General features: G+C 33.1%; 2 protein-coding genes across 2 annotated transcripts; both read right to left on the bottom strand.

Annotated features, from left to right (window-relative positions):
* Window positions 1-331: 331 nt before the first annotated feature.
* On the bottom strand, window positions 332-2072 carry LOC111800084 (expansin-B15-like). The gene is made up of 3 exons (XM_023683667.1): window positions 2033-2072; window positions 1545-1851; window positions 332-665 (listed from the first exon to the last, which is right to left on the bottom strand). The coding sequence occupies exons 1-3, from the start codon at window positions 2070-2072 to the stop codon at window positions 332-334; spliced, it is 681 nt and encodes a 226-aa protein (XP_023539435.1).
* A 666-nt stretch (window positions 2073-2738) lies between these two features.
* LOC111800083 (putative expansin-B2) lies at window positions 2739-5999 on the bottom strand. Its single transcript, XM_023683666.1, has 5 exons — window positions 5819-5999; window positions 5438-5744; window positions 4333-4565; window positions 3952-4258; window positions 2739-3072 (listed from the first exon to the last, which is right to left on the bottom strand). The coding sequence occupies exons 1-5, from the start codon at window positions 5997-5999 to the stop codon at window positions 2739-2741; spliced, it is 1362 nt and encodes a 453-aa protein (XP_023539434.1).
* Between the last annotated feature and the right edge of the window lie 7607 nt (window positions 6000-13606).

Below are 13606 nucleotides of genomic sequence, written 5' to 3'. Positions count from 1 at the left end.
AATGGTGGGAAGTTACAAAAAAAAAAAAAAAACATTAAAAACATTACTATAATAGAGACATGCAATTTTAGTAAATATCAATTATAATTATTTAAAATTTGGATGACCGTTGGTGTTAGTATTATAACCGAAAAGTGTATTATAAGGTCAATAACGCAAATGGGAATATATTATATAAATATAAAGTTTCGAAACAAACTCGGTTTTATTTCCATACAACCATGCAACCTCACTAACCCAGAAAGTTGACTTTCGGTTCATTGCACATTTTACTTCTCTTAATTAACCTCTCTTACTCATACTAATTATCATTACTATTAAACTCCGTTGACTAAGCCTTGAAGTTGACCACTGATCTATAAGTCTTCCCCGGCTCCCACCCTGCCGGAATCACGTTGTTAGCCACCACGGCTTTCCTGGATTCCTGGGCAGTGAGCCTGAAAGAGAAGGGAGCCTTAAGGGCGGAGCCATAGTCCAGCTTCCAAACTGCACCCCATGACTGCTTCATGGGAATCCATGAACCCGACCCCTGCGCTTGTTTCAACTCCACTGAACCAAGAACTCCATCTCCATTTTCGTATTCGATCAAAGCTGCAAAATAGTTTGGGTTCGACCCTGCGTCCACCACGAACTGGATTGACGTTCCACCATATTTGCATTCCACCCTACATGTCAATGTCACAGTTCTGTGTCTTGTAATCTCTTCTCGATTCGTTTAAATAAAAAATGTAAGTGTTTCCTATAGAAAGTTGTGTTCAACAATCCCAAAGAATAATTTACCAGTAAAGAATATGTCTCAATTGTTATGAGGCGTTTTGGGGAAGCCCATAGCCAAGCCATGATAACTTACGCTCAAATATGAGTGTTTCCCACACAGAGTTGTGTTCAACCATCCCAAGGAATAATTTACAAGTAAGGAATATATTTCCATTGTTGTGAGGCCTTTTAGGAAATCCGAGAGCCAAGTCATGATAGTTTATGCTTTGACAATATCATATTATTGTAGAGAATCGTGATTTCTAACACGATTTGTTTCAAAATCCCAACAAATTATTGGTCGTGTTTTAATAAATCATAAATTCGTGTTTCCTACAAAGAGTTGTGTTCAACCATCCCAAGGAATAATTTACAACTAAGGAATATATCTCCATTGTTATGAGGCCTCTGATAGCTTATACTCAAGTATGAGTGTTTCCCACTGAGAGTTGTGTTCAACAAGAATAATTTAAAGGTAAGGAATATATCTCCATTGATATGAGGTCTTATGGGAAGCTCATAGTCAAGTCATGATAGCTTATGCTCAAAGTGGACAATATCATATAACTGTGGAGAGTCGTGATTTCTAACACGATTTGTTTCAAAATCCCAACAAATTATTGGTCGTGTTTTAATAAATCATAAATTTAAGTGGTGGGAGAAATATTTTGGTTGAATATTAGAATGTATATACTATATATGTTTCTTTATTATTATTATTATTATTATTTAAATTAAACCCGTGGTTAACTCGAGTTAAATCATGATTAACCAGAGTTAATGCATACCTTTTATATTGAATCTGCAGTACGCCAAGATTGCGGAGCTCATCGGCACGACGAGAAGCAGCCATAGCACCAAAAGCAGTGCCGCTGAGGTCGAAATGGACAGCGTCGGAAGCACAGGAACCGCCAGGACAACTGTCAGTTATAACCACCGTCACCGGATTCCGGGAGCAGGCGCCCTTTCCCAAGCACTTCACTTGATAACAAGCACCACAGCCCTTGCCGGATTTGAACAAGGAAGGGCCTCCCGCGGCAATCAACGACGAGAATGGTGGTTCCCCCACCGCGCTTCCATACCCACACGCACCTCCTAAAAAACAGTCATATTATAAAGANCTCCACATGAATGATTTGAATCCAATCATTTGTAACAATTACAAAGTGGGTCATATCAATAGTCTTACCAGGATAAGACACCCAACCTTATTCATGTACTATAGACCTTTTAAGTTATTACTTGAACACGATACTCTTACATGGCAACCACATACTGTTCAAGATTACATTATTAATCTTGGATATCCATACCATGCATAACACTTAAATTACAAATAAAATCATAAAAATTATTGTTAAAAAACTAAATAATTAATTATGAGGATTTAGGGCATAAAATAATAATGATTTTTTTTCTCTCTATATTTCTTTTTTTTTTTTTAAACCAGTTTAACTCGAGATATTCTGGGCCAATTTTTAATAGATTCTTTGACGGCTAATCTAACGTGATTTACTCGAACTTCTATATTATTGACATTTAATTTCTAAATCAATACTAAAAAATTGCAACAAAATTGGATAAAAGAAAAGAAATCCCCTACATTTGTAGTTAAATTTGAAGAGAGGATTGGTTGTTTATTGGAGTGTGTAATGGTGGGAAGTTACAAAAAAAAAAAAAAAACATTAAAAACATTACTATAATAGAGACATGCAATTTTAGTAAATATCAATTATAATTATTTAAAATTTGGATGACCGTTGGTGTTAGTATTATAACCGAAAAGTGTATTATAAGGTCAATAACGCAAATGGGAATATATTATATAAATATAAAGTTTCGAAACAAACTCGGTTTTATTTCCATACAACCATGCAACCTCACTAACCCAGAAAGTTGACTTTCGGTTCATTGCACATTTTACTTCTCTTAATTAACCTCTCTTACTCATACTAATTATCATTACTATTAAACTCCGTTGACTAAGCCTTGAAGTTGACCACTGATCTATAAGTCTTCCCCGGCTCCCACCCTGCCGGAATCACGTTGTTAGCCACCACGGCTTTCCTGGATTCCTGGGCAGTGAGCCTGAAAGAGAAGGGAGCCTTAAGGGCGGAGCCATAGTCCAGCTTCCAAACTGCACCCCATGACTGCTTCATGGGAATCCATGAACCCGACCCCTGCGCTTGTTTCAACTCCACTGAACCAAGAACTCCATCTCCATTTTCGTATTCGATCAAAGCTGCAAAATAGTTTGGGTTCGACCCTGCGTCCACCACGAACTGGATTGACGTTCCACCATATTTGCATTCCACCCTACATGTCAATGTCACAGTTCTGTGTCTTGTAATCTCTTCTCGATTCGTTTAAATAAAAAATGTAAGTGTTTCCTATAGAAAGTTGTGTTCAACAATCCCAAAGAATAATTTACCAGTAAAGAATATGTCTCAATTGTTATGAGGCGTTTTGGGGAAGCCCATAGCCAAGCCATGATAACTTACGCTCAAATATGAGTGTTTCCCACACAGAGTTGTGTTCAACCATCCCAAGGAATAATTTACAAGTAAGGAATATATTTCCATTGTTGTGAGGCCTTTTAGGAAATCCGAGAGCCAAGTCATGATAGTTTATGCTTTGACAATATCATATTATTGTAGAGAATCGTGATTTCTAACACGATTTGTTTCAAAATCCCAACAAATTATTGGTCGTGTTTTAATAAATCATAAATTCGTGTTTCCTACAAAGAGTTGTGTTCAACCATCCCAAGGAATAATTTACAACTAAGGAATATATCTCCATTGTTATGAGGCCTCTGATAGCTTATACTCAAGTATGAGTGTTTCCCACTGAGAGTTGTGTTCAACAAGAATAATTTAAAGGTAAGGAATATATCTCCATTGATATGAGGTCTTATGGGAAGCTCATAGTCAAGTCATGATAGCTTATGCTCAAAGTGGACAATATCATATAACTGTGGAGAGTCGTGATTTCTAACACGATTTGTTTCAAAATCCCAACAAATTATTGGTCGTGTTTTAATAAATCATAAATTTAAGTGGTGGGAGAAATATTTTGGTTGAATATTAGAATGTATATACTATATATGTTTCTTTATTATTATTATTATTATTATTTAAATTAAACCCGTGGTTAACTCGAGTTAAATCATGATTAACCAGAGTTAATGCATACCTTTTATATTGAATCTGCAGTACGCCAAGATTGCGGAGCTCATCGGCACGACGAGAAGCAGCCATAGCACCAAAAGCAGTGCCGCTGAGGTCGAAATGGACAGCGTCGGAAGCACAGGAACCGCCAGGACAACTGTCAGTTATAACCACCGTCACCGGATTCCGGGAGCAGGCGCCCTTTCCCAAGCACTTCACTTGATAACAAGCACCACAGCCCTTGCCGGATTTGAACAAGGAAGGGCCTCCCGCGGCAATCAACGACGAGAATGGTGGTTCCCCCACCGCGCTTCCATACCCACACGCACCTCCTAAAAAACAGTCATATTATAAATAAATGTAAAAACAATATTCAATGGAATTGGAGTGGAGGGTGGAGAAGTACCGTCGCTCCCGGCGCCGACTGGGCTGCCGTACCAGGTGGCGACGGCCGGAGACCAGCCGGAATTAGAATCGTAGGAGTCATAGTTGGAGAGATTAAGGGATTTGGGATTGAAGCAAAAACAAGGGGTAAGTGAAAGAGAAAGAAGGGTAGCAAAGAAAAGGGAATGCTTGAAATTCATCATATTGAATGAAGAATTAAGCACAANCGACGTTCCACCATACTTGCATTCCACCCTGCATGTCAATGTCACAGTTCTGCTTGTCTAAAACATATTCACAGTGTCTTGTGATCTCTTCTCGATTAGTTTAAATAAAAAATGTAACTGTTTCCTGTAGAAAGTTGTGTAAAGAATATATCTCAATTGTTATGAGGCGTTCTGGGGAAGCCCACAGCCAAACCATGATAACTTACGTTCAAATATGAGTGTTTTCCACACAGAGTTGTGTTCAACCATTCCAAGGAATAATTTACAAGTAAGGAATATATTTCCATTGTTGTGAGGCCTTTTGGGAAAATCTAGAGCCAAGTCATGATAGCTTATGCTTTGACAATATCATATTATTGTAGAGAATCGTGATTTCTAACACGATTTGTTTCAAAATCCCAACAAATTATTGGTCGTGTTTTAATAAATCATAAATTCGTGTTTCCTACAAAGAGTTGTGTTCAACCATCCCAAGGAATAATTTACAACTAAGGAATATATCTCCATTGTTATGAGGCCTCTGATAGCTTATACTCAAGTATGAGTGTTTCCCACTGAGAGTTGTGTTCAACAAGAATAATTTAAAGGTAAGGAATATATCTCCATTGATATGAGGTCTTATGGGAAGCTCATAGTCAAGTCATGATAGCTTATGCTCAAAGTGGACAATATCATATAACTGTGGAGAGTCGTGATTTCTAACACGATTTGTTTCAAAATCCCAACAAATTATTGGTCGTGTTTTAATAAATCATAAATTTAAGTGGTGGGAGAAATATTTTGGTTGAATATTAGAATGTATATACTATATATGTTTCTTTATTATTATTATTATTATTATTTAAATTAAACCCGTGGTTAACTCGAGTTAAATCATGATTAACCAGAGTTAATGCATACCTTTTATATTGAATCTGCAGTACGCCAAGATTGCGGAGCTCATCGGCACGACGAGAAGCAGCCATAGCACCAAAAGCAGTGCCGCTGAGGTCGAAATGGACAGCGTCGGAAGCACAGGAACCGCCAGGACAACTGTCAGTTATAACCACCGTCACCGGATTCCGGGAGCAGGCGCCCTTTCCCAAGCACTTCACTTGATAACAAGCACCACAGCCCTTGCCGGATTTGAACAAGGAAGGGCCTCCCGCGGCAATCAACGACGAGAATGGTGGTTCCCCCACCGCGCTTCCATACCCACACGCACCTCCTAAAAAACAGTCATATTATAAAGAAATGTAAAAACAATATTCAATGGAATTGGAGTGGAGGGTGGAGAAGTACCGTCGCTCCCGGCGCCGACTGGGCTGCCGTACCAGGTGGCGACGGCCGGAGACCAGCCGGAATTAGAATCGTAGGAGTCATAGTTGGAGAGATTAAGGGATTTGGGATTGAAGCAAAAACAAGGGGTAAGTGAAAGAGAAAGAAGGGTAGCAAAGAAAAGGGAATGCTTGAAATTCATCATATTGAATGAAGAATTAAGCACAAAAATGGGATTGAATCGCTGCTTTGTGCTGTGAAAATGGTGGACTTTGGCCTATTTATAGATGGCCGAGTGAAGGAGGCATTTCTTAGTATATTCTTTTTGGTATTTTCTTAGGGAATAATAAAGCCAATATTTTTTTTGGTACGTGACCTTTGAACTCCATATTTTCTACAAGATAACATGAGTTGATGGTACGAAATGATTTATATCGATTGTCTCGATTAAGAATCGTAACTTTAGAATGCGTTGGGTAGACAATTATTACTATCTATATCAACAACTTGCACGTTTCTATTTGTGGTTAAATCACAAGAACTACAGGAAAATGTCAGTGGCTCGATATAGCAAAAAAATGTCGGTTTGTGATGATTTGGGAGGATAATTTTCACTCTCGTAAGGAGCTCGAGACTAGTACAGAGACGAGGTAGGGTTACAGAAAAATGTCAGTGACTCGATATAACAAAAAAAATGTCGGTTTGTGATGGTTTGGGAGGATAATTTTCACACTCGTAAGGAGTTCAAGACTGGTACAGTGACAAAGTAGGGTTACAGAAAAAATTTCAATAGCTCGATATAACAAAAAAAAATGTCGGTCTTCATATTGGAACCGCCTTGTATCTAACTGAATCGATGCTCACAAATTTGGTCACAAAAGGACACCATAAAAACTTTGAAGGTTAGCCATGCCGGCCATGAATTCTCAAAAGGGTTTGTTTTTTGTTTCATGCAACCAAAAGCATTTTTGGTTTTATTGAATTGGGTTGCATGAGGTTGTTCAAAAATTCAAACCATATATTATCTCTAAGATGGTATACGAGCTGGGTTGAAGAAATCTTTTGGACTAACTCAAAATTTCAAGTCAGTTGAGTGGGTGACGCAAGCAATTAGAATAGAGTTCTCAACTCAATCCTCTGTTTACCTGTTGGGTTAGGTTGAGTTGTCACGTTGTTATTTTTTAAAAAAAAAATAATAATAATTCTTATCAACAATACATATTATATTAATAATTAAAATCTCAAACGTTTACAGGCCACCATATATCATTAACATCAGTTACAAATGCCAAATATTATTACTTTTTATAATATCTTAGAAGTAAGGTAGGTTAGGCTTTGGTTGTAACTCTATTTTTCAAGTTGGTTCGGTTGTTCCGACTAAAAAATGTCGATCCATCGACCAGAATCCTTGCTTTTTCAAAAATTCAACCCAACCAAAACTATATATATATATATCTAAACCATCCCAAACTTTTAACACAAGGGTAAAAATTTTACGTTCTTATAATTTTTTTTTTTTTTTTTTAAAACATTAGAAATAAAATATTTTTAAAATCCAAACTTTAGTACATCCACCATAGGTATCTGTGTATATATATATATATTATATATATCTTTAATAGCCCAAAAATTAAAAAAAAAATATAGGTCAAAATAATAATAATAATAATAATAATCGATAAATAGATAACTAAAAAAATTACTTAAAAAATAAAATAAAATTTACCCAGCTCTCTCCACTAACCTCTCATCCCAACCCATTGCACAATATTACAGTTGGTCCAAAAATAAACAGTAAAATGGAAAAAATAAAATTCCTTTAAACAAAGGCAAATAGAAGCTAGTAAGATTTTGGTATGTTATTACAGTAAATTATCTCAGATTTTTTAAATTAAGTTAGTGAGATCTTTTTCCTTTATCCAATATTTTACATTATAGTAAATATCAGATCTCATTCTCTCATATGTAAATAAGGCAGGGTAAGAAATGGTAAGAAATATTTTACAAACAATATGTAAGAAATATCCAAACAAGCAATATTTTACAAGATAGTAGGAAATTCTATAAATGTAAAATAGTAACCAATCAAACAATGGATTAAAAATAATATAAAATAAGAGAAGAAATACAGTTGGAAGTTAGGAATTGCTGATTGAAAGAAAGAAACCCGAAATTTTGAAAGTAAGAATCAATTAACAAAATTAGCCAATAATATAAGTTTGAACGGAAAGGAAGAGTAATATCCGTTTAGAAAATGAAAATCTAATATGTTTAGAGAATGAAAATAATTACAGAGATGAGGAAGGAAGATTGAGGAAATATTCTCTGTGAACATAATTTAAAAATAAAACTGGAAATATCGGACGACAAGAAACACATAATTATGGTACGATGCGTTCAATATATATTGATATGTGTGAATTGTTTATGGATCGATATGTTTATGATATGTTATGTATATGTTATTATATGTGAATTGAATGATAATAATTATGGTACGCTGTGTTGAATGATATGTTTGAGATAGGATACGAGAAGTATGCACATAACGAAATGTAACGATAGGAGTAAGATACGTTCCTGAAACGTTGAAGTTAGGTTACATACTGAAGTGTTATGGATATAAGAGATTGATAAAAGAATACGGTTAGGTTATGGGTAAAAAGGGATAGGTTTGGGATAGATTGATAAAACGATAGCGTTAGGATATGTTCTTGTGATGATATGACTAAGGTACGTTCATGTAACGATATGACTATGATAGGTATAAGAACGTTAAGGCTATGATAAGTTAGGGAACGATATGACCACAAAGTGTTTACGACATGATATGATTATGATACGACATGTGAATGACAGATATATATATGTTGTCATATGATATGAAATATGTTATGGTACGAGATATGTGATAAATTAACATGTTTATAATATGATACATTGTGATGTAATATGTTATGGTATGATATGTATATGATGAAATGTTATATTAAAAGCATGGAGCGTTATGATATGTCTCTTAAATTGTGTGTATACAATATGATATGAATGACATAAAATCACAATAAATGGGATGTAATATAACCCGCTAGAATTATGTATGATATGAGAACCGAAGAATGAGAAACAATATGATATGAATGATGATCGATATCTGAAACGATATGATATGTACAAAATGCTAGCGAGGTTGTATTAAATGATAATGAAAACGGAAAAATGTTGGGACCTCATGCATTATGTGTGCTCATGCATTGGGAGATACTCTTATTCCATCACGAAGGTACGGACACGTACATCCATTGACGAAGTATCGTTATGTTTTACATAATGCTGTCATGATGATTACTAATTCTAATGGGTGTCCGGCAAAAGTTGAACTACTAGAGAAGACTCGTTCGACAAGAAAAGGTGTTCAGCAGTTTGCGAACTGGTGAGCCCATACTCGCATGTATGGGCTATGTGTAGAGTATGTGGTACACATCCAAGCTGCTCAATTAGAATAGTATCATAGGAAAAAAAAAAAAAATAGAGTCTCCTCATTTCATTCGCATTATACCCAATAGTAGGGTCACTTACTGACTATTTCTTAAAATACTCAAACCACATGATACCTTTATTTCAAGTGAAGGCAAGACATTCCTGTACGACTGACGACGACATCGCAACTCGAAATCATGACACATGCATAAGGTAGTCGTATTATTTTATTAGACTTAGGCTAGAATAGAATGTTTTTTATTTAAACGTTTATTTATTTTATTAGTCTTTTGTTGTGTCATTTTTAAAAGTGCTTTCAAAACATGGAAGTCCATGACAGTGTTTTAAGCTGGAGATTATGTTATATGAAAGTTTAAATGAAGTATTTCTACATTCATATTTATGATATGTATACCGCAACGACCTTAAATTAAGTAAAAAATTTCAAATCGTTACAAGATCACGTATTTGAGAGAAGGTGCCAAACTTAAAACCGACCGTACAAAATTAATATTAATATCAACAATCCAAATAAGTTTTAATAAATTTTTTTTTAAAAAAAAAAAAGAAGGACGGTACAAAATTAATATTAATAGCAAAAATCCAAAAAGTTTTAATAATAATAATAATAATAAGAAAATGAGGCGTTCGTTAATGAAGCCGTTAATGGAGGTTATTTAGGCGTTGAATATCTGATTCCCGATGTCCCATCGTACGCCCCAAAACAGTCCACCATTTTCGCACGTGCCATTCCTTATCATTCATTATTATATATATATATATATAGTCGGGGGACTATTAAATAGTTTTGTCGGTACTTTAAGAGAATTATGGATAAATAACGGGGGGGAAATGAAAATAGAGTAAGTTTGTGGGTAAGCATGTAAATTAAGTAAAAAAAAAAAAAAAAAAAAAAAATTATCAAATTCTTCCACGTCACTGTCTTGTTTTTTTGTTCAACATTTTACCATAGGTACTTATTAAAATTTTACGTGGCAATGACTTGATGGGTACGAAAGAATGATATTAAGACACACTAACTTTTCGTTCAATATTCTAATAATTTTTTCTTTAAAAGGTAACTAAGTTAATATTGCAAGTTTCAAACCATACAATTACCTTTTAAATAAGAGGTAATAAATATTTTTTTATAATTTACCCAAAAAAAATAACAACCCAATAGGAGATTCAACTCTCTGACCTCTTAATTTTAATTGAATTATAAATTATTGTTGTTATATATATATATATATATTAAAGGGATATATAATGGAGTTTTGTATCTTTCTTGGCGGCATAACCATCCCCATGGCCTTCTTAATATAAATAATATAGAAATTGCAATTTCTACGACCCACATGGTTATTAGCGTCATGTTAAGGGACACATAGTAATCAAATTTCTTGATAAGGTTAAATAAAAATTATACAAACAATCAAATTCACGTGCCAATCACTTTCACTTTCATTCATCAAATCGGAGAACTACCAGATTTCATTTTCATACAATATTTTTAGCATAATTAAATAAAATATATTTTAATATGAATAATTCAATCTCTGCTCGTCATTGAACTAAGAAAGGATAGAAATTATGATTCGTTTCACAAACGCTCTCTAATCCAGTGCTTCAATTAACTAGATGGATTCGTCGTGATCTCATCATATATATTTTTTTTTTCATTTAAATTTTAAAGCGTAGTTTATAATATTTTTATTTAGTTGAAAAATTAATTATGTGAAATAAGGAAGTTAAGGTCGTTGTTTGTTTTGTTTTTATGTGTTTTTTGAAAGTGAGATCTCAACCATAAACTATATTTCTTTTTTCAAAAAGGTACCAACTAAATAATTTTTGTTTTTTTTTTCTTTTTTTCATAAGGGAGACAAAAAAATGTATTTGGGTGATAGCTCCATTAGTGATTATATTTATGAAGATAATGCCTATATTTTTGGACTTTTGAGATTAGGTAAAATGTAATTCATGCTCTTTCGATAATTATATTTTAGGTTTTCGGTCGTCTTAATCTTTGGCTTATATGTATAAAAGCAATTTTATTACAGGTGCATACGAGTCGGTGGAAAGTAAACGATTTTAAATATTGAGTTGTATCAAAAGTTGTTCGAAATGTTTTGACCGTTCTAGTTTTTACGTGGCTTTTGAATTAACATTTAGTATGAAAATAATGATGGTCTCCTGTAACTTTTTAATCAACATTTAATACAGGTAGGATGATTCTTTAGAATTGGTAAAGAATTGATTTTATAGACTCTATTTTGTTCTAATTTATTTATTATCTTTGGTGCAACTTCTATAACAATTTATTTATTTATTTAGATAATTTAGAACCCCTCTCGGTTCATCGAGGTAATGTATAATAGTTTTTATTTTTCTAACCCATAATTTCTTTAACGAACTATTTTTAATATTTTTTAATTTTACTATCTATTTTTTGTATTTCCTTACTTTTTAAATTGATGTCTGACTTCTGTGACAATATTGAACTATGTTAAAATATTACAATTTTGTTTGTGAACTCTTAATACATTTTTATCTTAATAATTAAGAATGGTACATAAAAAAAATTCAGAAAATTAAAATAAAAAATAAATTAGCTACTAGATAATCCAATTCGAAAATNCGTCACTGTCTTGTTTTTTTGTTCAACATTTTACCATAGGTACTTATTAAAATTTTACGTGGCAATGACTTGATGGGTACGAAAGAATGATATTAAGACACACTAACTTTTCGTTCAATATTCTAATAATTTTTTCTTTAAAAGGTAACTAAGTTAATATTGCAAGTTTCAAACCATACAATTACCTTTTAAATAAGAGGTAATAAATATTTTTTTATAATTTACCCAAAAAAAATAACAACCCAATAGGAGATTCAACTCTCTGACCTCTTAATTTTAATTGAATTATAAATTATTGTTGTTATATATATATATATATATTAAAGGGATATATAATGGAGTTTTGTATCTTTCTTGGCGGCATAACCATCCCCATGGCCTTCTTAATATAAATAATATAGAAATTGCAATTTCTACGACCCACATGGTTATTAGCGTCATGTTAAGGGACACATAGTAATCAAATTTCTTGATAAGGTTAAATAAAAATTATACAAACAATCAAATTCACGTGCCAATCACTTTCACTTTCATTCATCAAATCGGAGAACTACCAGATTTCATTTTCATACAATATTTTTAGCATAATTAAATAAAATATATTTTAATATGAATAATTCAATCTCTGCTCGTCATTGAACTAAGAANCGTAATAGAAAATAGAATATCCAGAGGGTATTAAATGATTTGTATGAAAATAATATTATAACAGCAAATACTCTAATATAGCACTTGATCTAGATGGGCTCAAACTTGAAACTAATATCATGGGCTCATATAGATTGACTTAGATTTCAATGGACAGAATCGAACTTTCGCTAAGGATAATTTCGCAACATCAACCTAAGCTAATCAGGTAAGTGACCTTACTATCGACATGGTTATATTTGATGTTGGCACATGGCCCGTGGTTCTGCACGTGTTATATATTGATATGTGTGAATTGTTTATGGATTTATATGTTTATGATATGATATATATATGTTATAATATGTGAATTGTATGATAATATTTAANAAAGGATAGAAATTATGATTCGTTTCACAAACGCTCTCTAATCCAGTGCTTCAATTAACTAGATGGATTCGTCGTGATCTCATCATATATATTTTTTTTTTCATTTAAATTTTAAAGCGTAGTTTATAATATTTTTATTTAGTTGAAAAATTAATTATGTGAAATAAGGAAGTTAAGGTCGTNGGATATGGGAGATTGATAAAAACGATATGATCACGATCAATTGACAAAAGAATATGGTTAGATTATGGATAGAAAGGGATAGGATTATGATAGATTGATAGAACGATAGNGTTGTTTGTTTTGTTTTTATGTGTTTTTTGAAAGTGAGATCTCAACCATAAACTATATTTCTTTTTTCAAAAAGGTACCAACTAAATAATTTTTGTTTTTTTTTTCTTTTTTTCATAAGGGAGACAAAAAAATGTATTTGGGTGATAGCTCCATTAGTGATTATATTTATGAAGATAATGCCTATATTTTTGGACTTTTGAGATTAGGTAAAATGTAATTCATGCTCTTTCGATAATTATATTTTAGGTTTTCGGTCGTCTTAATCTTTGGCTTATATGTATAAAAGCAATTTTATTACAGGTGCATACGAGTCGGTGGAAAGTAAACGATTTTAAATATTGAGTTGTATCAAAAGTTGTTCGAAATGTTTTGACCGTTCT

The sequence above is a fragment of the Cucurbita pepo genome, chromosome LG08 (genome assembly GCF_002806865.2).
Source record: "Cucurbita pepo subsp. pepo cultivar mu-cu-16 chromosome LG08, ASM280686v2, whole genome shotgun sequence".
Lineage (NCBI taxonomy): Eukaryota > Viridiplantae > Streptophyta > Magnoliopsida > Cucurbitales > Cucurbitaceae > Cucurbita > Cucurbita pepo.
This window is presented reverse-complemented; position numbering and strand designations above follow the sequence as displayed.